General features: G+C 41.2%; 1 protein-coding gene across 2 annotated transcripts; it reads right to left on the bottom strand.

Annotated features, from left to right (window-relative positions):
- Nucleotides 1-1,628: 1,628 nt before the first annotated feature.
- Fam71d (family with sequence similarity 71 member D) lies at nucleotides 1,629-24,391 on the bottom strand. 2 transcript variants are annotated; one of them, XM_028788602.1, is made up of 5 exons: nucleotides 24,230-24,391; nucleotides 22,408-22,607; nucleotides 20,120-20,663; nucleotides 16,028-16,266; nucleotides 1,629-1,692 (listed from the first exon to the last, which is right to left on the bottom strand). In XM_028788602.1, the coding sequence occupies exons 1-5, from the start codon at nucleotides 24,389-24,391 to the stop codon at nucleotides 1,686-1,688; spliced, it is 1,152 nt and encodes a 383-aa protein (XP_028644435.1). In that variant the 3' UTR covers nucleotides 1,629-1,685. The 2 variants fall into 2 exon arrangements, with proteins under 2 accessions (XP_028644435.1, XP_028644429.1); XM_028788596.1 differs by lacking the exon at nucleotides 1,629-1,692 and adding an exon at nucleotides 7,666-7,705.
- Nucleotides 24,392-25,971: the final 1,580 nt, after the last annotated feature.

Below are 25,971 nucleotides of genomic sequence, written 5' to 3'. Positions count from 1 at the left end.
CAGAGACCTGAAAGTGGGGGAGGCTCCTGGGAGGATGTGGGGGTGAACTTAGCTGAGACTCTTAGCAGTGGGGTGAGGATATGGAGTCTGAAGTGACCATCTCCTATAACCAGGCAGGACTTCCAATGGAAGGAAGAGAGGAGGGGACCCACAAAATCCTCTACCCAAAATCTGCCCTGCTTACAAGATGTGCAGGGATAAAGATGGAGCAGAGAGAGAGGGAATGGCCAACCGATGACTGGCCCAACTTGAGACCCACCCAAGGGAAAGAGATAACCCTTGACATTATTGATAGTCTGCTATGCTTGCAGACAGGAGTCTAGCATAACTGTCTTCTGAGAGGCTTCATCCAGCAGCTGATGGAAACAGTTGCACAGACCCACAGCCAAACATTAGTCAGAGCTCAGGGAGTCGCGTGGAAGAGTGGAGGAAGGATTGTGGGAGCTTAGGGCATAGGTACTCCACAGGAAGACCTACAGAGCCAACTAACCTGGGCCCATGGTGGCTCACAGAGATTGAACCACCAACCAAAGAGCATACATGGTCTGGACCTAGCAGATGTGCAGCTCGGTCTTCATATGGTCCCCAACAATTGGAACAGGAACTGTCTCTGACTCAGACTCTGTTGCCTGCCTTTACATCATCCCTTTTCCCTAGCTGGGCTGCCTTGTCTGGCCTCAGTGGAAGAGGATGCACTTAGTCCTGATACAAGTTGATGTGCCGGGGAGGGTTGGTACCTGGGAGGAATGGGACAAGGAGGAGGGAGGGGAGCTGTAATTAGGGTGTAAAGTGAATAGATAAAGGGAAAAATGTTTTCTTGTACCACACTTTGCAGTCATTGCCCTTCTAACTAACTGCCTTAGATAGCCACTGACCTCTTAGGAGTTGTTTTCCAAATCTTTTAAATCACTTTAGGTCTTCTTTGACTATCTGGCTTCTTTCAAGATGTTTCTATGCCTGCAGTGTTGAAGCATTGATTAGTAGTTTCTTTTGGTTGCTAAGTGCTAGTGTTGTATGAACATACCACACAATTTGTTTAACTACTCATTTGTTGATGGGTAATTGGCTTCTGTCCAAGTTTTTTCTGCTACAAAAACCCCACTATGATCATTTGTGTGCAAGTCTTGTTTTGAACTTTCACCTTGCTATGAACATGCTTTTCATTTTTCTTTGGTCATCTGATAATAATGCCTTAGGTTTGTAAGAATTTTCTGACCTATTTTCTAAGGTCCTGTACAGCAGCCCTTTGAAGGGCTCTTATTAGAAATAATCAGTCGTAGTTAAGAGTGTCTTTCCTAGTTTGTCACAGATAATCTATATCAAAGAAATAGTTTATAAAGGAGAAGTCATTTCCAAATTGCAAAATGTTTATTTGCACTTCAGATTTTAACACGTCACCAGTAGTAGTCTCTTGTTGATGTCATGTCACATCTTTTTCTTGATGTGAAGGTGGGAAAGAAATTCTTCCCATCTTTAGAGCAGCAGGTGAAGGAAGACAAATCCCCTTGGCAGTGAGTCAGGGGATGGGTAAAGGATTCTTCTCTAGAGGAGTACTGCTAAACAGAGATGTGCATGAGTTTGTGAGTTACAGTTTAGCTTGGCTATAAGGCTTCTCGTGTTCAAATCCCGTTTCACCATTTTCTAGATATTCATATACCTCGAGCAAATATCTTCCAAACTTCAGTTCACCATCTGCAATGAAGGAAGACAACAGTACTCTATGGGTTGCTGTGCAGATTAACTGGATAGTATATGAAAGGCATGCTGTAGAATGACCAGCCGATTTTAAAACAATTAGATAGTAACTTTATTTTTAATGTGTAGGAGCGTTTTTGTCTGCATTTGCACTGCATGCTTGCCTGGTTATTCATGGAGGCCAGACGAGGGTGTCAGATCCTTTGGTACTGAAGTTACATATGGTTGTTAGTTGCTGTGTAGTACTGGGAACTGAACTCAGGTCCTCTGCACAAACAGCAAGTACTCTAAAATAGGGAGCCATCTCTCTAGTCCTCTTCAGGCAAGGATTGTCTGCAGTGTCCTGGTTTTCCTTTTTGGCTTTGTGGTTGCTGGGTATTAATGTCAGGATCTTGCACATGCCAGCACAGGCAGGTGCCCCTCTAGTGATCCACATGCCCAGAGATATAGTCTCTTTTAAATGAATTTTTAAAAAATATGTTTGCAAATGACACTCAGTAAATTGTCGCTTAGTATCATGTGTTGTCAAATTATGGATTCAATAAATACTCCTTTAGTACCAAGTATTCAGCCAGGACACAAATACCTAAAGAACCCAGTCCTAACTACCAATGACCCCAAAACAATTCAGGAGACAGAGTGGGGCCGGCATTACAGGAAAGCCACAGAGAAGAACAATCTGTCCTAACAAGCCCAGATCAAAGATGCCTTATAAACTGAGTTTGTAATCAAAATTCTTTTAATTTTCATAGCTCTGTAGCTTTTTAAAAATACATAGCCACAAACAAGAAGAAAAACACATCTAAAATAGGATTTTAGAAATTAGACTGGCGTGGATTTGCATGGAGTGATTAGCCTTTATTTTGCTACACAAAAGGTTTTGCTGTTTTCCTCTTGCAGAGATTGCCTTTTTCTGAGTTGGGTTTTGTTTTTAGTTTAGTAGTTTGTACTGATCTGACAAAAAACACAAAAGTCACATTATTTCAAAAGTCTGAATTACAAAATATATTCTTACATACAAAGGAGTCTAAAGGCTTTTACTTTGAAGTATAAGACTAAAAATTAATACAAGTAAGCAATTAAAAAGTAATATTAGAAATGGAAAGATACCTTAGCTGTTATGTGCTTGCTGCTCTTGCACAGGACCTGGGTATAGTTCCTGGCACTCAAATAGCAGTTCATAGCTATGCTGTACAGTAAGTACATAGTATTATCTACCATACTATAGTCCAGTTCCAGGGAGTGTGATGTCTTCATCCAATCTCCAAAGGGATATACATAGTGCCCATACAAGCAGGCAAAACACTTATACACAAAAAAATAAATAAGTCTAAAAAATATTAAAATAAAAAATAACAAACTTGGTATGTAAATCAGTAGTACAACGCTAATGTGTAACGCCCTGCGTTCATCCCCAAATGCTACTGAAAATAGAAGTAATGCTAAAAATAAAAATAATAAAACTATTTATAACAAAGCTTTTCTTTATAACTAAATGTCTGTGCACAGGCAATATGGCTTATGTAAAGTGCTAGCTGGCAAGCCTGACAACCTGTGTTCAACCCCTGGGCCAGTCTAGTAAGAAGAGAGAAATAACTCCCATGCAGTAGCAGTACTGTGTAATTCTCTTCCAGTGCATCACCAAAAGCCCCTTCTGTTCTGCCTCCTGCTGGAGTTGCCATCTGGTCTGTGGTAGAGAGGAGTCCACAACAGCCCCCTCTACATTCTGGTCTACATCTTTATCTGCAATTGCACCTCTTTTGTTACTACAGAAAACATAATGAGATTTATGTTAAGAGTCAACTTACTATAATTTTCTGAGAGTGTTTCATCTTTCATTTAAATTTACAGAGACCTATATTGAAAACTCACCTTTAGGCCATCCAACAGGTTTTTCCAATGTGACCTTTTCTGTTTTACTAGACTTGTGTGCCTTCCCCCTGAGAAAGGGGGAGACAGATGAAATACAAGGTTGGGGGAATTAGAAGAGGATTTGATATGAGAAGATCCAAAGGGGAAGAGGAACATGCAAGAGGAAGAGATATCATTTGAGAAAAAGTGAGAAAGAAGGAAGGCCCAAGACAAGAGAGAAAGGGGCACACAAGGAGAAAACAACCTGGGTCTCAAATTCGAACGATGTTCTAAACACCTGGTCAAGTGTCTACACTCTTTATGGTGGAGCTCACTGCCGGTTCACAAACCTGGCCCCTTCTGGGGGCTCCCCTCTCCTTGCCTTTTTAGTTTAGGTTATATAAGCAGGGAGTGAACTGGCTGCTTAGAACTTGATTTGTTGTATTGAACATGAAGATAAAAGAAACAGGTGGGATGGGAAGGACACTGAGTACTCCATATATGATTTTCCTCTTGTTTCTTGAACTGTTATCTTTGGTCTCATTTTTTTATCATGTAGGAAGAGTACTGTGGCATCATAGGAAAGCCTATGCTCTGGGCTCACTACAGAGAAATCAAAAAGGCTGAGGAGAAGAATGAAGCCTTGAAAGGTAAGAAATTAAAAATCAAGGAAAGAGAGAAATGACTTGGGTCCAGAGACACAGGTCTAACTTGGGATCTGCCATGTCATTACGTGGCCTTTCCTATAGGAATGCTGTATCTGAAGTGTCACTTTCCACAAAACATTACACAGAAACCCCTTCTGCTGCAGAGGTGTGTGGGAGGCGAACCACATAATTTTGTCCTTAGCTACTATTGCCTAGGGAGCTCACCACGGAGATTGATTTTCCCCCAGCTTTGGGCAGCATTATTATTCTGGCTTTACCTAGAAATTAGAATTACAGAGGCATTTTTAGTCTTTGTTTAAACTGAATTTAATAGAATGAGGGTTTAGGATGGGGTAGCCTTTGCCTTCTTGAGGTAAAGAGTATTAATTACCATGAGTGTGTGTGAGGGTTCAGAGGAGGGTGAAAAAGGGGAAAGAAATGCTAATCAGGGGGAACACTGAGAAACTATACAAGCCTAAGTAAGAAAACAGGGAGACACAGGAGAAGAAAGAAGAAACAGGGAAATGTGAAAGAGAACAAACAGGGAAAATGGTTAATGCCTTGTGGCAACCCGCACACCACATCACACACTGTGCCGTGCTTGTGGCTCACCAAGCTCCACTTGCACTTTCGATACTCCTCTGCTGTATCTGTGGTGAGTCCCTGATGCCCAGGATGTCCACTTCAAGCGGCCTGCTAGCCTCCCAGAAATGAGCCATCAGCAGCACAGCTTTTAGAATAAGTCACTGTCAAAATGCCCTCCTCAGCCCAACAGCCCAGCCGCATACAGAGGAAGTGAACTGACATGTTCATGTAATGGAGAAAGTCAGGTTAGAACTAAAGCCCGAGGCCTCTATCTCAACATTAGTGTTCATTTGCCTTTTCCAGCATTTCCACATCCCCTCTGGCTCCCTTTCCCAGATTGCTTCACAGATCTATATTTCCTAGTCACACTGTCTCCCAAATTGTCCTCCTTTGTCTTGGTCCTACAAGTAGACTTACAATAACTTTGCATGTGTGTGCATGCATGTGTGGTGTGTGCACATGTATGTAAGTGTGTGTGCGCGCACATCTGTACATGTGAAGGCCAGAGCAAATCTTAGGTGTCTCCTCAGACACTTTGCTTTCTGAGATATGAACTCTCATGGTCTGAGGCTTGCGGATTCAGCTAGGCTGATCAGTGGCCACCAAGGAACCTCTGTCTCTGCATAGTGCCGAAATTACTAGTGTGTATTACTATACCCAGCTGTCTATGTGGGTGCTGGGGATTGAATCAGTATCTTCATGCTTCAGCACTTCAGTGCCTGACTTATCTCTCCAGCCCCTGTCAATAAATCATCACCACCTTTGTCATCATCCTTGTCACCCCACCATCACTGTTAGTATATATCAACTAAAATAAAATATTTAAGTCACTCTTTCTGACCATATATACACATCCCTCTGAAGTTTCATTACTGACTGCTTCTTACCTCCACCCTGACTGTTAGAAAAGCTTCCTACTTGCTCTTTCTGTGCCTGGCATCCTCTAGTTTCTCTTACAGACTTAGTCAGTAGAGAAGCCATTTTAAAACCTGACACTAATTTACCACTTTTTTCCTTCAGTGGCTTTTCTTTGGCTAATACACAGACTTATGGCAAGTAACTTGCTTCATATCTTTGTCTAATCTCTCCTGAATCTGCCAAAGCACTTCATATAAAATACATGCTCATGCAGCTTAAAAACCTTGTAGTTGTACCAGAAGACAGGTGGAACTATTAGTCCCAGATAAGATAAAGACAACCATATTGTACCCTGCATTCGGACATCCACAGCTAACTAAATTAATTGTCATTCTATCTCTGTGTTTAGTGACAAGTTAGTGATGGTCAGGCTGCCATTAGATGGATCCTAGCCTTTGACAAACAAGGAGGGTATTTGTTTGGGCTACTGGTACTGGGTAACTCTGGAGCTTCTAAACCTTTCGTGTCTTGACCTCTTTATAGTCTGTGGTAGAAGCTGATGAGTGAAAACTCTACAAACTAAAAGGGAGGTCTTGCATTTTCTTTTTAAAAAGATTTTTTAATCGTGTATGTATGTCTGCGAGTGTGTGTATCTATGAGAGTATAAGTCGTGTGTGTGTGTGTGTGTGTGGTAGCACATGGAGGCCAGAGGTGTCAGATATCCTATAGCCTGAGTCACAGGCAGTTGTGAGCTGCCTAACTTGGAGCTAGGAATCAACCGGGATCCCCTAAAAGAGTAATATACATCTCAACTTCTGAGCCATCTCTCCAACCCCCACCTGGCATTTTCTTTATTGAAGCATCTTTCTATATGGTGCTTTCAGGCTCAACTCAATGGATCAGAATGCAGAGCCCACATATGGTGAAGGGTCGGTGGGTATTTTGGAAACTGATTCCCAATGAGCAGATATAAAGACAAATTCGATTTGTGTAAAACTCAATACTATATTGGGCTGGAGAGGTGGCTGGGTGGTTAAGAACACTTGCTGTTTCAGGTCCCAGCACACACTTGATGGCTCACAACTGTCTGTATCTCCAGTTCCAGGGTATCTGGGTATCTGACACCCTCTTCTGACTTTTCCCAGTATCATGTACATACAACGGTGCACATATATACATGCATACACATGTAAAACACTCGTACACATCAAAGAAACAAATTGTAAAAAAAGTGTTATGTCTACCCTATAATCTTTTTTCCTTTCTCTTTCCTTTTTTTGTTTGTTTGTTTTTGGGTTTTTTGTTTTGTTTGTTTTGTTGGAACTGACTTTTAAATATGACTACAAATGTCTTTAAGTATTCTCAGGGTTTTTGTTTTTTATCTTTTTCCTCTGCACCTAAACCAAGTTAAGTATTTTTATGAGTGCTTTCCTTAGTATTGTTTTATAAGTGCCATGAAGCCAAAGCTTATTGCAACTCACAGGTTAGAGAGTGGCTAGTGGTGAGTGAGCACTCAGTGAAAGGCAAGGTTGCTAATGGCCTGTATGACAGACAACCTCTTCAGTTACATGTTTGTTGCTAGAAACTGAAGACATGAGAATACATGAATAAGAAATCCCTGTACCCTAACATTAGTTAAGTCACCCCACAGTGAGTGTTAGGCTAAAGATGTAAGTGGGAAGAGCAGAGGAGCTGAGTGATTTTAATTTACCAAAAATATTCCCTATACAAATGTGCAAGGATAGGAGGTCCTGTTGCTGTTGTAAGTCGGATCCACCGGTAGAGCTCGTCTTGGAGTGGTTTATACCTAGTAGATTAGACTCAGGGAACTGGGAAGTCAAACATGACCCGTGCACTTGAAAAGGGTCTGAAGATGATCTTGGAAGAGTCTCTCCAGGATGGAGTGTTTAGAATTTTGGGAAGGCAACAGTAGGCCTGGCTGGAACCCTTTGTTCCTAACTATCTACTGTTACAAGAACCCTGAGTAACTCTTGTCTATTGAAGAGCACAAAAAAATGTGTCTTGGAATTTATTCCTTACCTGAAGTGTCTGAATCAGTTCTTGTACTCCTGTAAAAATAAACAGCACAGTTCCAAGAGTTGCCACTTTGACCACAAATATTTAGAAAAACCAGCTGGGTCTGAGATAACCCGTCATTTTCCAAATGCTCTGTGAGTGGTCATGGATTGTGCTTAGCAAGCCTGGACTGTATTGATCATACAGAGTGTGGTGGTTTATTTACAGGCCATGCATCTCGTAAAAGCCACACATCAAGTTGTATGTAACAGCATAGCAGCTTTTGTTATTGCGTTTCTCACAGTCACAGGCTGCTGGCATCTCCACCCATGGCTGCTCAGCCCTCCCCTCTTGCTGGAGTGCAAGAGAATTTGTTAGATTTATTTCCCTGCCCAGATAATCCTACAGAGGCGGCTATGACTCGTGCAAGGGGTCAGGGAGATAAAATCATTTCAGGGTCTACAGTGATCTTTCTGAAACTTAAAGTAGTAATTCTCTGGAATTTTCCAAAAATGGATTCTTGCAGCTATGCCAACAGGTCTGTCTCAGGATTTAGATTAAAGGCTGAGATTAATGATAAAAGTTGTCAAGAGACTGGGCAACACAAAGAAAATGTGTCTCATGAAACAGGCGAAAATTAAAACAGAGCCTGTTATCTTGGTCAAACAAAAGGTTCACAGCAGTACTGGTCTGTCTGTGAAGGAGTGCAAATGAAGTAAATTCTTCATTACTCCAAGAGCCGCCCCCCTCCCATGACAGTGGAGAAAAGCTTGGTTCCTTCATCTTTATCTCATATAGATTTAAATTGCTTATTTTGCATTGTAAATGGTAGTGCTCAGAAACGCACAGTATTCAGCAAGGTCACTTTTGGCTTTTAAAAATTTTTGCATTAAAAAACAAACAATTATAAAGTGTCTCTGAAATTAATGGTCTTGGGAAATAAAAATAACATATAGAATGTATTTATCTACTTCACCATGCTGGCTAAATCCTACAAATGCCCCTGGAATAAAGCTTAGGTGAATTCCATTCTATTCTTTCTTTTGCAATTAGCATTATCAAATTGGACACTAGCTACTAATTATGTCCCCAGTACAAATAGGTAGCAAAAAGGAGCCCATGGCATGCTAAACCAACTATTTCCTATACAAATATGTCCCATGGGACAGACCTCAAGAGGCTTACATAGGATAAAAATTTAGTTTTGTTTTTATATTTTCTGTTTATTTCTTCCTAGTAGTTAGGAGATTAATGGCATAGAAAGCTAAAGGGGAAAGTCTTTTTTTAAAAAAAGAGTTATTTATTTTATATTTGTGAGTACACTGTAGCTGTCTTCAGACACACCAGAAGAGGGCATCAGATCTCATTACAGATGGTTATGAGCCATCATGTGGTTACTGGGAATTGAACTCAGAACCTTTGGAAGAGCAGTCAGTGCTCTTAACCTCTGAGCCATCTCTCGACCATGGGGAAAGTCTTAAGGAATTTAAGATTTGCTAAATTACAGTATCTTCGTACTTTAAAATTCCGTTATTTTTCTGCTTATGTAGTGATACACATCATTCAGATCATCATATAGTAAAGCTGACAAAACCTAGACCCTACAGACAACTTCTGTCCTGTTAGCTTTGTAATTTTTATTATTAAAAAGACAAAGCAAAACAAAAAACAAAACCCTAGCCAGGCAGTGGTGGTGGGTTCTTTTAACCCCACCCAGCACTGAGGGGGCAGGGGTAGGCAGATCTCTGAGCTTGAGGCCAGCCTGGTTTGTATAGTAAATTCCAGGACAGCCAGGGCTACACAGTGAAACCCTGTCTCAAAAGCAAAACAAAACAAAACAAAGCAAAACAAAGACAAAAACAAAGACAAAAACAAAACAAAACAGAGAAAGAGCAATGAGTGTCCTTGCTCAGCTTCCTGGGGCTGGGAGAGATGGCTCAGGAGCTAAGAGCAGGGGCTGCTTTCCTGGAGAACCCGGGGAGACAGACTCGCAGCCGTCCAGTCCTGTAACTGCAGGCCAGGAAACAGGATGCTCTTTCCCTTCCATCGAGAGCCTGGCTGTCCCCAGATCACTCTCACACGCTAACCCTGCAGGAAACAGGATGCTCTTTCCCTTCCATCGAGAGCCTGGCTGTCCCCAGATCACTCTCACACGCTAACCCTCAAGAGCGAGATCCAAGCCAGACGGGAGGCAGAGGCAGGCAGATCTCAGAGTTTGAGGCCAGCCTAATCTACAAAGTGAGTTCCAGGAGACAGGGCTACACAGAGAAACCCATTCTCAAAAAACAAACAAACAAACAAACAAACAAACAAAAGCAACCAACCAAACAACAACAACAAACTAAGTGTGCTGGTGAGATGGTCGGGAGGGTAAAGGGTATCTGCTGTTAAGCCTGAAATTCTGAGATTCATCCCTAGACCCCACATGGTAGAAGGAGAGAACCAATTCCCACAAGTTGTCCTTTGACCTGCACACATGCATCCTAATGCATTCATCCCCTAACCCCACCTCCACTAAATGAATGCATGAATGAGTAAATACATAAATAAATAAATAAATGAAAACTCATTTACAAAGAAAACAAAAATAATGCTGGGTGTGGTGGTGTAGGGTTTTAATCCAGAACTTGAGAGGTCGACAGAGGTGGATCTCTGTAGAGTTCAGAGCCACCTGGTCTACATAGCAAATTCTAAGCTAGCCAGAGACCCTGTCTCACCAAACCAAATACCAAACCAAACCAAATCAAATCAAACCAACCAACAAACAAAAACCTACCAGAACAAAACAACATATAGCACTTGCCTAGCATGTACAAAGCCTTTTATTTAATCCCAAGAATTGAAGGAGAAAAAAAATTGGGGACAGGAAAGATGATGACTCAGCAGTTAAGACCTCCGTCTGCTCTTCCAGTGGTCCTGAGTTCAATTCCCAGCAACCACATGGAGACTTACAAACCATCTATAATGAGATACGTTGCTCCCTTCTGGCTTACAGACATACATGCAGGCAGAATGCTGTATACATAATAAATAAATAAATAAATAAATAATAACTCTTTTTTAAAAACTTGCAATTAAAAGCTAATATAGAGAAGTAGAGAGATGGCTCAAGAGTTAAGAGCACATACAGCTCTTCCTGAGGACCTGAGTTTGGTTCACAGCACTCCAGCTCCAAGGGACCTTCTGCGGGCTTCATGGGCAGCTGCACTCACGTGCAGTAACCCCACATAGACGCACATACATACATACACATAGCTAGACATATCTTTTTAAAAAGTGCTAATCTAATGCTGAGGGAGTTTTTAGAGCAATGAAATGATTTTGTGAGCATGTAACAAAGGGTGCACGCTACATACATTCATTAAGACCCGTAGAATTTTATACTATGAAGTATGACCCTTTATGTTGTAGACTGTAAAGTACAGCCATTTAATAACAACACATCCACATTGGTCCATTGATTATAACATGTTAGTGAGGAAACTAGGGTGGGGAAGGGAAGTGGCTATGTCTCTGTCTGCTCATTTATTCTATAAATTGAAAACTACACTGAAAAGTAAAGTTTGTCTTAATTTTTCTAGGCATGCAACAAGTTTTAAGGGTAAAAGAGCAAAGAAAGAAGATGGCGATTTAAACAGCCTTGTGAGTTTAGATCCTGATTCATGGTGTGACTGTCGAATGTTATTACTGGCAATATTGTGTTGTGAAGCTGAAGATTTTCTATTCAGCCCACACTGCTGAATAGACGTGCACACTCTGTTCCTCAGTGCGGGCACCTGCATGTCTACCTTCTTCTCAGTTTCTGACCAGTGCTTTCTCTCTCTCTCTCTCTTTTATTACCCTTTTCTCCTGTTTGTTTGTTCTGTTTTGTTGTAAACTTTCTTCCTTTATCCTTTAGGACACCAGACTTACTGGTAGCAGTTTTGGTCATTATTTAATTCCACTGAGATAACTCAGATTACCATCAATAAACAGATCAGGCAAAGTAGGCAGTGATAGTTCACTCCTGTCATCCAGCGATTTAGGAGACTAAGGCTAGAGGACTGAGAATGTGAGCCAGGTTGGGCTACATAGTAAGTCCCAGGCCAACCTGAGCTGCATATTGAGACTTAGTGCTAAAAATAAAAAAAGTATAAATGTTAGGGCTAGCTTAAACAGAGTGTTTGCCCAGCATGGAGACCCTATCTTTAGTCGGCATGAGGTGTGACACATTGCCATCAGTGAGGGACACTTATTTCTCCACCTCTAATAGGGAAGTAGAATTTCCTGTGGATGGTAATAGCATTTCTTACAGTGAGATGTAAGAATGTATACCCAGCTCCTAGTCTAGGAGAATTCCTACAAGGTAACTCATGAGTTTGAGCTGACAGTTTTTCCTTTGACTGTAAAATACACATACACACTCCCACCACACACTAAACAAATGTAATTGAAAAAAATTAAAGACCCAAATATTTAGTGATGGTGCTAAGAGAATTATGCCTATATAAGTGGAATTACGAAGTCGTCGGGATGGGAAGCAACCCTCAGTGGTAAAGTGTGCTGCTAACATGTGCACGTGAGTGTCTTGCTTCAGTCCTCCGCAGTCTCCCACAAGTCATCAGCACCAAATCTAACACTTATCAAATAGATTCACATTGACCTGAGCTCAAAGAGTGGGAAAGCAGAAAGAATGTTAGTCCACAGTTTATTCTGTACCAACAAAGTAAGATGGAAAATACTATTCTTAAAATCAAAATAAGCTAGAGGAAAAGAAAATTATATCATTGCCTCAGTTCCACAGGGAAGTCCATTTTTTTGTTGTTGTTGTTCACTGAAGCAACAAAAGTAATTTTCAATGGCAATGTGTGATTCATTTGTTCATTAATATTTACCAGGCACCTTGTGTGCATTAAGAACAAGGAATAAACAGTAAAAAATCATCAAGTCCCTGTCCTCTGATGTGCTTTATTCCAGTGAGAGAGGCAGATCATAAACAACAGAATATATTATGCCAGCCAGGATGTGCTGAGGTTAGATCTGAGATGATGGGGAGGGGCGGAGGGAGACGAAGTAGTGATCTGAGGAAGGGAAAAAAGGAACAGTGTGTGTGTGTGCGTGCGTGCGTGTGTGTAACATTTGAGCAGACAGCTAATGTGTGAAACTGAGAGAATAGGGTTCCAAGCCACCCAATAATTACAAATATCTGCCAAATAAATAATTTTAAATATACACATACATAATATACATATGAACAAAATGGGAAAAGAAAATGGATTATAAATAATTGATGGAAATTCATAACATTTCCAGTTAAGTTATTTCAAGACAGAAACAGTAAATTGACTTCAGAAGACAGACATACACTTGGACATTGTGCATTGGGTCTGCAAGATGGCTCAGCCTGTTAAGGCACTTGCCACCAACCCTGATGACTTCAGTTTGATCCTTGGAACCTACAAGATGAAAGGATAGAACTTAGTTCTATGAGTGTCCTCTGACTTCTGTACATGTGCATACAAACACAGGACAAACAGATTAATGTAAAAACAATTAGGATAAAAAAAAAGAAGCTAAGCAGTTTCCAGTTGCTTCTCATTGGATGCCTGTCATATTCATGATGTCCTTATATGCAATAGGGTGCTTTACTGCAAATGGTTAATCATCCAAACAACAAATAGCTACCCCCTTGACTTGTAGATATACATATAAAAGAAACAACACAAAGAGGAAAGCAAATGTAGTATTTTGTAGTTAAAACACAGAGGTGATTCACATGACCACTGAAGAAGGACTAACCAGGAAGTCAGCTGCCTTAGTGACATGGCAGGCACTCACTAGGAGAAGCACATATGCAGAACTGAGGACTTACAAGCCAGAAGAGAAACATTCCAAAGATTAATATATATATGATGGAGATTTTTTTCCTACAACAGTGTGAAAAAGCCAAAGTTTGAACACAGGTCATAATTAAAGGAATTGATATCTGCTGTAGCTATTGATAGATATTTATTTTTGTTTTATTTGTTTTTAATTATGTATATGTGGGGGGGAGGTTATGTACATGTGAATTCAGGTACCTTCACAATTTACAAGAGGGCTCTTGACAAGGCGTCACTATGTAGCCCTGGCTAGCCTCCTCTGCGTCTTACACATCCCAGGCTGCTCTCAGATTCACTGTGCAGCTCCTGGCTCTCTTGAGTTTTATGCTGCTACAAACTCACAAAGATCTGTTTGCCTTCATTCCCAGCATGCAGGGATGAAGGATGTGCATCATTATGCCTGGCAATTAAAATTTTATTATGCTTTTTAATATTTCTTTGTTCTAGTATAGTTGGTAAAACTTATAGAATACATAGAAATAATAATGGAAACATTCTTAATTTGTTTTACATTTTAAATTAAGTTTTATTATTATCATTGTGTGTGTGTGTGTACATATAGGATGTGTAAAAATTCCAGTGTGGACAAAACACCATGACCATTCTGTTTTTCTCTCTGTGTGGGAATAGCATTAACCCTCTTTAGTAACCCTTTATAGTAAGCTTGCTACATTTTGCCCACAGAACCTTTAAGACATTAGAAATCTAAGACTTTTATTGCCACAGCAGGATTAAATCAGAATAATCTTTATTGTGTTGTTTTTGTCTGGCTTAGAAAAAGCAAACTAAAGTTTTTAGAAATAAAATATATTTTTTATAATTTTATGAGACAAAATGACATAAACAAGATATAATTTGGAGTTATAAATAAAACTGTCCAGAAAATAAAACTGTCCAGAAAAAAATTTGAAAGTGCCTTTTGTCTTTAATGAGAACTTCATTAACTCCTGTTTCTTCAAGTTTTCAGTTTATGATTGCTTTAGTTTTCTACTTTGCATTTTTATTAAAAGTCACGTACTTAATTTATTATCTCCAAGGCTTTTTCTCAAAAGATTTATTTATTTAATAATTTTGGTTTTGCAAGACAGTTTTTTTTCTGTGTAGCCCTGGGTATCCTGGAACTGGTCTTATAGACCAGACTGGCTTCGACCTCAGAGACCTGCCTACCTCTGCCTCCTGAGTGCTGAGATTAAAGGTGTGCACCACCATGCTTTTATTTGTATTTAGTTTAACTTACTGTGTATTTGTCAATGCCTGCACATATGTATGTACACCTTGTGCATGCTTGGTACCAGCAGATGCCAGGATGCTGAATCTCTGGTAGGGGATCTGTGGGCAGTTATGGACTGCCCTGTGTAGATGCAAGAACCCAAAGCGGGTCCTCTTTAAGAGCCCCAAGTGTGCTTCAGTGCTGAGCCATCCCGCCAGCTCCTAATGTCTCCCGATTTTAAAGGAAAAAATTTATAGACTTTCTCAATAACATTTACTATTCTACCTATTATTGATAGTTGATATGACAGTTTTCAGTTTTACTTTTTCAGTATGTAGCCATTCCAATAGTTTACTATTTTGTTCTTTTTGGAAAAAAAAAAACTTCTTTTTAGCACTTCAAGTTACTTAACAAATTCTAGTTAGTTTCATTCCAAGTTAATTTTCTTATCCTGTATATGTATGTACAGTATACATAACTTCTCCCCACCCTGACCCCCCCACCTGCTCCATGCTCAGCATCAAATCCAGGGCCTTATGTGTTCTAAGCAAGTAGTCCACCATTGAGCTACCCCCAGTCCTTCTTTTAATACATTTATTTAAAAGACAGACAGAATTGCACCCACCTTATTTTTTTTACTAACATAAATTGTTTGTTTAAGGGGGGGGTTAACTATGCTCCCCAGACTGGTCTGGAACTCCTGGGCTGAAGGGATTTTCCTGCCTTGGCCTCCCGAGTAGCTGGGACTACAGGCATGTGGCACAGAGCCTAATGTAAGCATTTTGATCGGGGTTCTCTTTGAGTCTTACTCTGGAATGAGTGTATTAACTTGCACCTCCACCACAACAACATTCACTCTCAGACAATGGGAATGAAAACAATGAAAATAGTTTTCTTCATATTACTGCAAGTACAGATTTATATAAAGGGTACATGGAGGCTCTGCAGACAAGCACACAGATAAGCATAGTCACAGGCGCACACATAACCTCTTCAGATGTCAACACTCCAGCTCCCAAATGTGAGCCCTGTGCATCTGTTGATTCTCTAAAACCCATGCTCTTAGCATTAACCCAACAGCAGCAATTCTAGAGGAGCAGTACAAGAAGCAGGTGTGGAAATAAAAATTAGCCAAGGCTGACCCCAAAAGCAGTGGCTAAGAGGTGGCCCATGTCACCGTTCTGTCACACTGTGTCTGTCTGAGAATCTTCAGAGACAAGTACATGAGTTGCCGGGAAGCAGGCATATGTCTGTACACATGCTGTACATGCTAGAAAGCACACAGCGTTTCCCACACTACTGACCTGGATTCTGTGGCCTTTAGATGTATGTTTTGAAGATCAAACATCTTTTCTTCAGAAGTTTCATCACATATTTCGTTGTATATGTCTTCCGTGCTTTTTACAGGAGTCAGAGTAGTCGGAAAACACCCTTCATCTTGCAAAGTCAGGGTTATGTTTGAGATGGCAACATGTTTGGGGGAATCTCGGTAGTCATTCTTAGTTTTTGTATCTCGTAGACTCCTATGCTTCAGGATATATTCCTTGGGAAATAAAAAGCAATGAGAAATCAGATATCAGAAGGACACCATGTAGAAACAGTGTTTATGGAGCAGTTTCTAGTCCTTTCTTTCATACTTAGTGTTCACTCATCCAGGGACAGAGAGTAAGGAATGGTGTTGCATGACTATGGAAAAGAGCCTTGGCTGGTATCTAGGCTGGTGGCATAGGAACAAAGGCCTGTGCCAATGCAGCCTAATGCACAACATTCAGGTCAGAGTGACGAGCCCCAGTGTCACCTCATACAAGGCGAGTAGGGTGTAATTAGAACACTTGTTTTTGAATTACAGGTTAAGGAAGGTTTCCTAGAAATACCTGGGCGTGTAGTCTTCAGTAAGGTTGCTCGTAGGAGCATCTGATAGGTAGTGGGGGCTCAGGGCTCATAACAATAACAATAATAACAATAATAATACTTCCACTTTTCAAGACTCTAAACTGCAATTCTCTAAAACCTCTCCTCTGCTTTTGTCTTCCTGCCACATCCCAGCTCTCCAGGTCTCTCAGTGACGGCACCGGAGTGGTCAGACTGCCTCGTGTGGGCCTCAGTGCAGTCTGTCAGAGAGCTCCACACTTGTGTCCCTAACATTCTAATGTCTGCCCCTCTTCCTCCCATGGCAACCACCTGGTCCATCTTAGTACTGTTGGACTTAGGCACACATACCTGCAGTCCCAGCACAGGGGAAACTGAAGCTAGAGGATTGCAAATTCAAGGTCAGTCTGTCCTAGTATAGTAATGACATGTCTCAAAACAAAACCAAACAAAACCCCACCCCCAAAGAATATGCAGTAATCTTAGTCCCTAAAGAGAAAACTTCATTTTATTCTTACAATAAAAATAATTTGTATTATAGACAATTTAAGATGTTGCAAGGGGAGTCTGGAGAGACAATGGTTCAGAATACTAGTTGCTCTGTAAGAGAACCCCAGGTTTGATTCCTAGCTCCCATATGTGTCTCACAACTGTCTGAAATTTTAGTCCCTGGAGATCCAATGCTGTCTTCTGGCCTCAGCAGGCACTGCACACATGTGGTGCCTAAACACCATGCAAGCAAAACATGTATACACATGAAAAGATCGTCTGAGGGCTAGAGTGGAGTTAGGAAGTGCCTCCTTGTGTGGCAGCACTGCTCGCAGGACGGTTCCTCTGCACACTTACTTTCCAGCCTACTTGACTCTGTCTTGTCAAGCTCTGCTCTGAGCTCACTTTGAAGCATCTCACCGTTTGTGTATTCACTGCAGGACTGAGGATTGGCTCAGGCCCTTTTCCTACTTTCAGTCTTGAGATGAGGTCTCACTAAGTTCCCAGGTTGGCCTAGAGCTCATTCTCTGGTCTGTGCAGGCCTCAGACTTACAGGCTGTTGTCAGGTTCCTCTGTAGCTGTGGTCATGGGCTTGTGCCACCAGGCTTGGGTAAAATTACCACCAGAATGTCCTACCTGTCATTATGAACTGTGAAAATTTTTTTGGATATTTCCTATATAAACTGTTTATCTCTAGCATGGGAAACACTTCAGAGGGGTACATAAGGTACAAACTGCACTTGCCCCTCCATGCAGAGACAAGCTGTTACTCACAGACTGTGTTGTTTCCTTTCTATGTATGTGTGGTGCATGTGTGTTTTCAAGTGCATGTCCATGTGTGCACACACATGCTTGTGGAGGCCAGAAGTCCACACAGGCTTCCCTCTCTAACTCTCCACCTAATTTTTTGAGACAGTGTTTCTCAATGGGACTTGAGGCTCACTAGTTAGGCAGTGAGCCCCAATGATCTGTCTGTCTCTGCCTCCGTGATGCTGGGATTTCAAGTGCACGCCATCGAGCTCAGCTTTTTGTGTGGGAGCTGGAGATCAGTGTCTGGTCCTCATGCTGTGCAGCAAGCAGTTTACTAATGGAGCTAGCACCCCAGTCCCTAGTCTTTTGTTTAGTGTGCATGTATCAATAGATTTTTATATCCAAGAGATTATTCTTCCCCCCTCAATGTATATAATGAACATCTTTTCAGGCTAAGAAAGACTTTTGAACAATTTTAACAAGGACACACCACTAATTCACCTAATAGGCTTTTGCTATGGGCTTGACAGATACTATGGGAGCCCCTAAACAAGATGGGAATGGCACTACTCTCATAGTCTTGAGTTTGGTTGGTTATTCTTGGGAAGCCTTGAGGCTGTTCTCATGCTGTCATTAACTTGCTGTTATAAGCATGGTATGGGTGTGGGGTGATTAACGTGTTCTTTGTGTGTGTGGTGCTGTGGGTTGGACCTAAATAAGATTTTGTGTGCACCGAGCACACATTGTATCACTGAGCTATGTCCCCAACCCATGAGTCACATCTTTGTAGCTAACTCTTTATTCCTGTTAGAGGGTATAAATATGTATTTTTAATTTCATGTGTATTAGTGTTTTGCCTGCATGTATGTCTGTGTGAGGGTGTTGGATCCCCTGGAACTGAAGTTACAGACAGTTCTGAGATGCCATGTGGTTGCTGAGAATTGAATTTGATTCCCCTGGAAGAGAAGCCAGTGCTCCTAGCTCCTGAGCCAGCTCTCCAGTCCCGGGCATACATATTTTTAAGGTTCTTGCTTCATTATCATTTCAAGAATGTTTGGCCAGTTCTCATCTGTATTGTAGATCTCTCCGAGCCCCCACTTTACTATACCTTTACTACCATTGCTGGCTTTACTCCATTCATTGTCAGCTACAAGGTTAACACAGGGAGAGGACAGTAGAGGGGAAAGAGGTGGTCCTCATCTGGTGCACTGCTGTACAGCTGGCAAGGGGCAGCGTCTTGCGTGTTTCACAGCACACTGACTGTAGACACAGACGAGAGACTTTTAACTTTTTCCTACTTTCAAGTGGTTTCTTTGTGAAGCGTCTGCCCTCAGCCATCATTTTTCTGTATCATGGATCCAGCGGACTTTGTTTACTAGTCTTCAAACTGATCTCTCTTCATAGTCCATTATGCACCAGACCAATGTATATTTAAGTATTTTTGTTTCTCTCGCTCCCTCTCTTTGTCTCTGTCTCTGGGTGTGTGTCAGAGAGAGAGAGAGAGAGCGAGTGAGAGAGAGAGAGAGAGAGAGAGAGGGAGAGAGAGAGAGAGAGAGAGAGAGGGAGAGAGGTGGTGTGTGGTTGTGACCTATGGGCTGGGAACTGAACTCGGGTCTTCTGGGAAACAGGAAGTCCTCTCTATTGCTCAGCCATCTCTTCAACCCACTAGTTTGATTTGTAAAAAGTTCAGTACCTTAATTCAAAGTTTGCTAAGTGCTCACTTCCTAATATATAATTCAGGGTTTGAGAATGACTTTCATAGTTCCCTCTCCTCCCCCCTTCCCCACTCCCCCTCCCTCTCCCTCTCTCCCCTCCTCCTTTTCTTTCTCCCTTTTCTACTTTTTTTTTTTAAACTTTCTGGCCTTTTTAAAAGTCAATAACTTTTATTTTCTGATTTCTGCTCTCACCTTTTCTTATTGAAGCTTCAGCCCATCCTCATATTTAGGTAATAAAATAGCCATTTTGTTATATTAATATTCTCATTTTAGGGGTGATGACATTAGACTTTGTGTTTGGCAATTTAGACAGTCATGTATATAATACCCAGACGGTTAAGAGTCTAACCTAGGCCTCCTTTCTGTCACACAGCTGCTTCTGATACTGGAAAGATCATCACTATTTCAGGAAATATTTTATGACTTATACTGAGCTTAGGGATTGAGACAATTGTTAAAAATTATGTTACTGTGAGTGGGGTTCCACAGCGTTTTCATCATGAGTGTTAACTAAGACTTGGTTACAGCTCCCATGTTTGATGATTAAAGAATGAAGTGTCCCACAACACATACCTTTTCCTCCTGCTTGGTCTTTAGTATATCATCGTTTTCAAATACTATTCTGACCCCTGAGATGTTTGTGGCCAGTTTGACTTCTGAGACTTCTGTGACTTCCGTGACAATTTTTATATCTGGAACATCTGTGACTCCATTTTCCAGAGTATCGGTGACATCGGTGACATCTGTGATATCAGTGACATCTGTATATTCTGAGAAGTCTGCACTTTCCATGATGTTATAAGGGCATCTCTGTGTTTTCGGGTGCATGGTCCGCAGTTCTGTGAAAGCAGTAATGTCCGTGATGTCCATCGAGCCTGTGATGTCTGTGCTGTTTGTGATTTCTGAGAGGCTTGAGACCTCGGATACTTTAGTCGTTTTGACTTTCTCCTGATTCAAGAGGGGGATGAGGTCTACCCACTGAGAGAATATGATATCCTGTTTATACACCGGCGCACAGAGCTGTAGGTAGTAAGAGCGGCCGTTGATCAGCTTTACCTTGAGACGCATGTTCTTAGCACTGTGCACAGAGAGAGTCACAAACTGCAGAGGGATAAACCTACAAACAGATGCAAAGGTAACATTATCCAAAGACCTAGTTGCAGAGCCATAAAGACTTTTTGAGCTTGGACAATGAGACAGTCAATGGTCTTGAGTCCCAGATAGGTGTGGGTGGGAGCCCCTGAGAGCCATCTCATCTTAATCACGTGTCTAAGATTTTGGTGATAATAAATGACAAGAATGTCATTTATCATGAAAAACTGTCCGTCCTAAATAAGCCTGAAAGTGAGGTTTAGGGCTGGTGAGATGGCTTATCAGGTGACGGTGCCTAGAGTCAACCTCAACGACCTGAGTTTAGTCCCCCATGGTGAAGGACATACTGAGTCTACACACTCGTCTTCTGATATTGGACTTGTGCATGCACACACACAAACATACACACACTAAAATAAAACATAAAAGGTAATCAAAGTTGAGTCTTAGATATCTAGGAATTCAAATAGGACTACACTGAGATTTTATAATCTGTCGGAATGGTTACTACCATGAAGGAGAACAGATGCTGGCAATGCTGTGGGAAGGAAATGGAAAGCCTTGTATACTGCAGGAGTGTAGGGTAGTGTATGGAAACCAGCGTGGAGGCTCCTTAAAAAACTAAAACCTGCACCATCATACGACCCAGCAACACCTCTCCTGAGTGTGTATATCTAAAGGAATCTATGTCACCATACAAGAAGGTTACGGGCACTTGTCACAACAGGCAAGTTGTGAAACCAGACCAGAGACTATGAACAGATGGACAGATAAACAAGTATACACATACAATGGAGTTTTCTTCATCCATAAGGAATAACGAAATGTTATCTGCAGAAAAAAAATGTCTGAAACTAGAGATTATGTTTAATGAAATAAGCCAGATTTAGAAAGATATAAGCAAACATGTCTTCTCTCATGAGGAATCTGGATTTTTAAAAAGAAAGTGGGGAGATACAGTGCTTGCTATGTAAGCCTGATAACCTGACTTTGGAAGCTCCTGGGCTAGCTAGTCTGGTGTACACAGCAGTGTGCAGGAGAGACCCAGTCTCTGAGCACTGAGCAAGGTCAGTGATAACTGACACCCGTGGTTGTCCTCTGACTTCCACATGTACACCATGACACCCCCATATTGTTCTCTCTGTCTCTCTGTCTCTGTCTCTCTCTCTGTCTCTTTCTTTTCCTCTCCCTGTCTTTTCCTCTCCCTCCCCCACCTCTCTCTCTCACACATAAACATGAAAGACATGAATGAAAGTAAAAAGGGACTATCTGAGATGAGGAGGAAGCCTGATGGTGTGAGGTTGGGAAAAAGAGAGGGTATAATGAAGGTTGAATATGATCAAGGAACTTAATGCACATATAATTCATATCTACATGTATGAAAATGTTATAATGAAACCCATTATCTATATAATAAATATATAGTGATAAAATTGTCTAAAAGTGAGTTTTAAATTAAGTTACTTGCTCAAGATCATAGACCAAGTTAGTTGCTAAGATGAGGCCAGAATTCAGAGATGAGGCTGTTGTGAGGAGGGAAAGCATGCACTTGAGAGGTAGTTTATCAAGTCTTTGGTGCTCGTTATGTTAGGCACGGTTTTTACATTGAATTGTCACTTTGACTACCTTTGTGATAAACTATTGTTTGTATCCTCTTAAAGATATCCCTGAGTTACTTGAGAAAGCAATGCACCTGAAGTGCTCCTCTGGGATGCTTGCCATCTTTCTTTTTAGCCATATGGGGCTATCCTCCTGTCCTTGTGACTCACCTGGTGAGCACCAGATTCCCTGAAGAGGAAGACTTCAGAAGGGTTTTAAAGAGAGGTTCTGGTTCTTTTCGAGCTTCTGGTGTCAGATGTGCCAACAGCATCATATTGGGGGTCTTGAAGATGGGATTGGAAGAACAGATGCCTACGGTCACCCAGTTTGCTCGGTTATGCAGGTAAATAGACTCACCTCTCCTATTGACCTGGATGTAGAGAACAGGAAAGGAGTTTCTTGGTAAAAGGTATAGATTTTTGCACCCTTGCTTGCTAGAGCAGTGTAAGTGAGGGGCAGAAAACAAGGGGGAAAAGAGGCATGACACGTCCATTCCTTGGCTTGTTCGTGAATTGGAGATAGCAGAACGAATAGCTACAATCTCTGGTTTGTGGGATCTACGACTCAAGTGGTGTAAACAACTCAAGTAATTACTCGTGCTTTAGGATCCTATGGAGCATGCAGCTGGGGGATTGGCTTAGGTAGGAATGTAGCTGGTGATGTGTTAGCACACAGTTAACAGTTCAAGTAAGCAAGGGCTCTGGGTGCTTCCTAGGATGCTTTTATTCCCTCACTTGAACCTCCAGAGTCAGGAATGTTGGTAGCTTGCTCCCAAACACAAACCAGGAAAAACAGGATTTTGGAGACTATGACTGCAGTTATTTGGGACTGTGGTTAATCTACTGACTACAAACTTCCCCCTCCCTGTGTGGGGTAGAACTATGCAATTAGTGTGCAAGAGTTAATATGAACAAGGTATGGGAAGAAAGATGAAAATAAAAGATCATTAGCAGGAAAAAGTAGCTGAAAGCAAAAAACATTAAATTTTGGCATCACATGTTCTAAGGCATATCCTGAAACATATTCTAGAGACTTCACTCCTCTCTGAGGGGTACGCTGGGGACAGAGTAGTCGCACTAGTCCCCTGGTATCAGTCAGAGAACACATTTATGAAGCACGAGATCTCCTTATCGTTGACATGTCTGTCTCCCTCCTTGTCATACTCTGTGGGAGCAGCTGAGTGCGTTGGCTCTGTGCTTGTTCTGCATTACACACTGCCATGATAGTTCCGTGAGGGACAGGCATAGTCTTTGCCTGAACAGTGTAGAGTGTTGGGAGGAAAGCCAGCACAGTGTCCAGGTGCTCTATGTCTTCATTCACAGTGCAGGTGCATGCTCACAGGAAAGTTTGTCTCTGATACTATCTGACAGTTGTATTTCCCCTTCAGAACCAAGATATAAGGTTGGTTTTAATTCTTAGCTTTTCTTGGGTGGTTGTTTATTTACTTGGGCATGTTAGGCAAGGGCTCATCTATAGTCTCAAGTGTTTTTCTTTAAAATATAGGACTAAGGGCTAGAGAGATAGCTCAGCTGTTAAGAACACTTGCTGTTCTTACATAGGACTTGGGTTCAATTACTAATATCCACATGGTGGCTCACAACCGTCTGTCTATAGCACATGCATGGTACACGAACATACATGCAGGCAAAACATAAAACAAATTCATGCATTTTAAAACGAATATAAAACTCTAAGAAAGAAGTTATCTGAATACCTTCCTGCAGCAGTATGTTGCAAAAATCATTTTGTGTAACATTAAGATTATGTGAGAATGGCAATTCTAGTAGAAATAGGACCAAACTCTTGCCTATGGGTTTGTTGAGAACATCCGAAGTGAATTTCCCTGTTTAAAGTTACAACACTGTTCCTCTTAGTCACACCACACTGTCCCTCATCACATTTAAAGAATTCTCTTCTCAATCTGTCACTGTCTTTGAGAAGATGAAGTACGGCAGTTACTAGAACCTAATTGAGAGTGTAAGTGGTATTTACCTGAATAAAATTGCTCTCCAATATGGGAGGAGATACGTAAGGGGCATACTCTCCCCCATCCAATATGTTCTTGAGATGCCCTAGTCTGTAATAGTGTGGGATGCAGAGGGCTTCTTGCTTAGTCACTGACTTCTTGCTCTTGCTCTTGTTCTTCTTCATCATGCTGAGGAAACATCAGAAAGGTGAGAGAATGGAGATAGATTAATGAACAAACAGAGAAGGTCATAGTTACACTGCCTCTTTTACTTATTAACTGAGCAAGTTTTTATCAAAATCTGTAATATGCATGACTCCATGGCATGCATTGTAGGTACATACAGTCCAGCAGCTTATACTTTAGAGATTGATAAACAGTAAACAAACAATCAGAAAAGTTGTCTGATAGCACAGACAGCAGGCACAAAGAGTGACAGAGGTGGATGGCTGGAAATGCTTACTGGGGTGGGAAAGAAGGTGATACATGCCTCCGACCCCAAACTATTATTTTTATCTTCCTAATTAATTAATCATGGAGGGATGTAGGATATTGAAGCTGTATTAAAGGATACTTCCACACCTCACACATGAGGTAAATGGTGAGCTCTCTGTCTAATCAATGAGAGTTCATTCCCTGAACTACAACTCAGGCTGTCCTCTCCGAAGACAGACTCAGCAGAAAACGTGATTCTATGCCGTTGATTTCACCTCATGTCTATTAAAAATGATTGTAAGAAGGAAAGACACAGAACCTGGAAATTTATGTGTACATATGTTCAAAGGATTTTTCTTTCTACTTAAATATGTATGTCTGTAAAGAATTTATACAAATGGCCAAAAGCTAAAAGATATAAACCATCACTGTACATTGAAGAAATGTAACTCCAGTAACTGTAGTCACTGCTACAGTCATTTCTCAGAGACCCCCCCTTTCTTCAGAGTCCACAGAAATGGTAAATTCTACGCGATGTCTCAGTGTGCTACCAGCCAGGCCTCTCCCTGCCATAAGCACACAGCTGCGGACACAGCAAGATGTGCAATTGCAATCTTAGCACAAATTTCCATGTCAGGCTTTCTACTGTTAGCAACTCGATGGCTCCATTTGTAGTTTCTTAAAAATATTCACAGTGAAGATAAAATCAGTCAAGATGAGCCAGAGATGGAAGAGATTGAAAGAATGAAATAACCCAGAAGTTAACCACTGAGCTATGGTCCATAGCAGCTAAACTTTGAAAAATAATGAGACTCTCAAAAAAAGTGTATTCAGAAAAAAACCAAAACAAAATAAATAACAAAAACCCAAAAGACAACCCCCACCATCACTTAAAATAGACAGGATGAGAAATAATAATTAAAAATTAATGCTTTATAGGGTAAGTAATAAAGACTTTGCATGTTCCATTTCATTTAATTGAGACTATACTCATAAACCACATAGCGAAGGCTTAAAAAGGGAAAGTAACTTTGCCATCATCAGTTTGTACCTCACAAGCTGTGATTCAAACCCTTATATCCTGCCTAGAGGAGCCTTTGGCTGTTACTCAAAGGCAATCCTCTGCCTGTGTTTTTGGAAAGATAGGTATGGGAGCTAGCAAGAATGAGAGGGCTTGGGATAACGGGAAGAAAGGAAATAGGGCCAGAGCAAATAAGAGAAAATAACCTGTTTCCTTCCTGTTTCCTTCTCTGCCTAAACAATTTGGTCCTGATGCATTTGCAGGTAGCAAGGTAAGAGAAGGGATGGGAATGCATCCCAAAGCTCAAGGAAG

This window comes from Grammomys surdaster, unplaced genomic scaffold (genome assembly GCF_004785775.1).
Source record: "Grammomys surdaster isolate TR1022 unplaced genomic scaffold, NIH_TR_1.0 127, whole genome shotgun sequence".
NCBI lineage: Eukaryota > Metazoa > Chordata > Mammalia > Rodentia > Muridae > Grammomys > Grammomys surdaster.
This window is presented reverse-complemented; position numbering and strand designations above follow the sequence as displayed.

What these genes read in the sequence shown, in the direction of transcription:
- Fam71d (XM_028788596.1), bottom strand. Translation starts at nt 24,391, where the DNA reads ATGATGAAGAAGAACAAGAGCAAGAGCAAGAAGTCAGTGACTAAGCAA. An exon ending in AGACCAAGCAGGAGGAAAAG is followed by an intron (nt 16,267 to 20,119) that starts GTATGTGTTGTG and finishes TTATTTCCCAAG; the next exon opens with GAATATATCCTGAAGCATAG. An exon ending in CTAAAGGCCACAGAATCCAG is followed by an intron (nt 7,706 to 16,027) that starts GTCAGTAGTGTG and finishes TTATTTTTACAG; the next exon opens with GAGTACAAGAACTGATTCAG.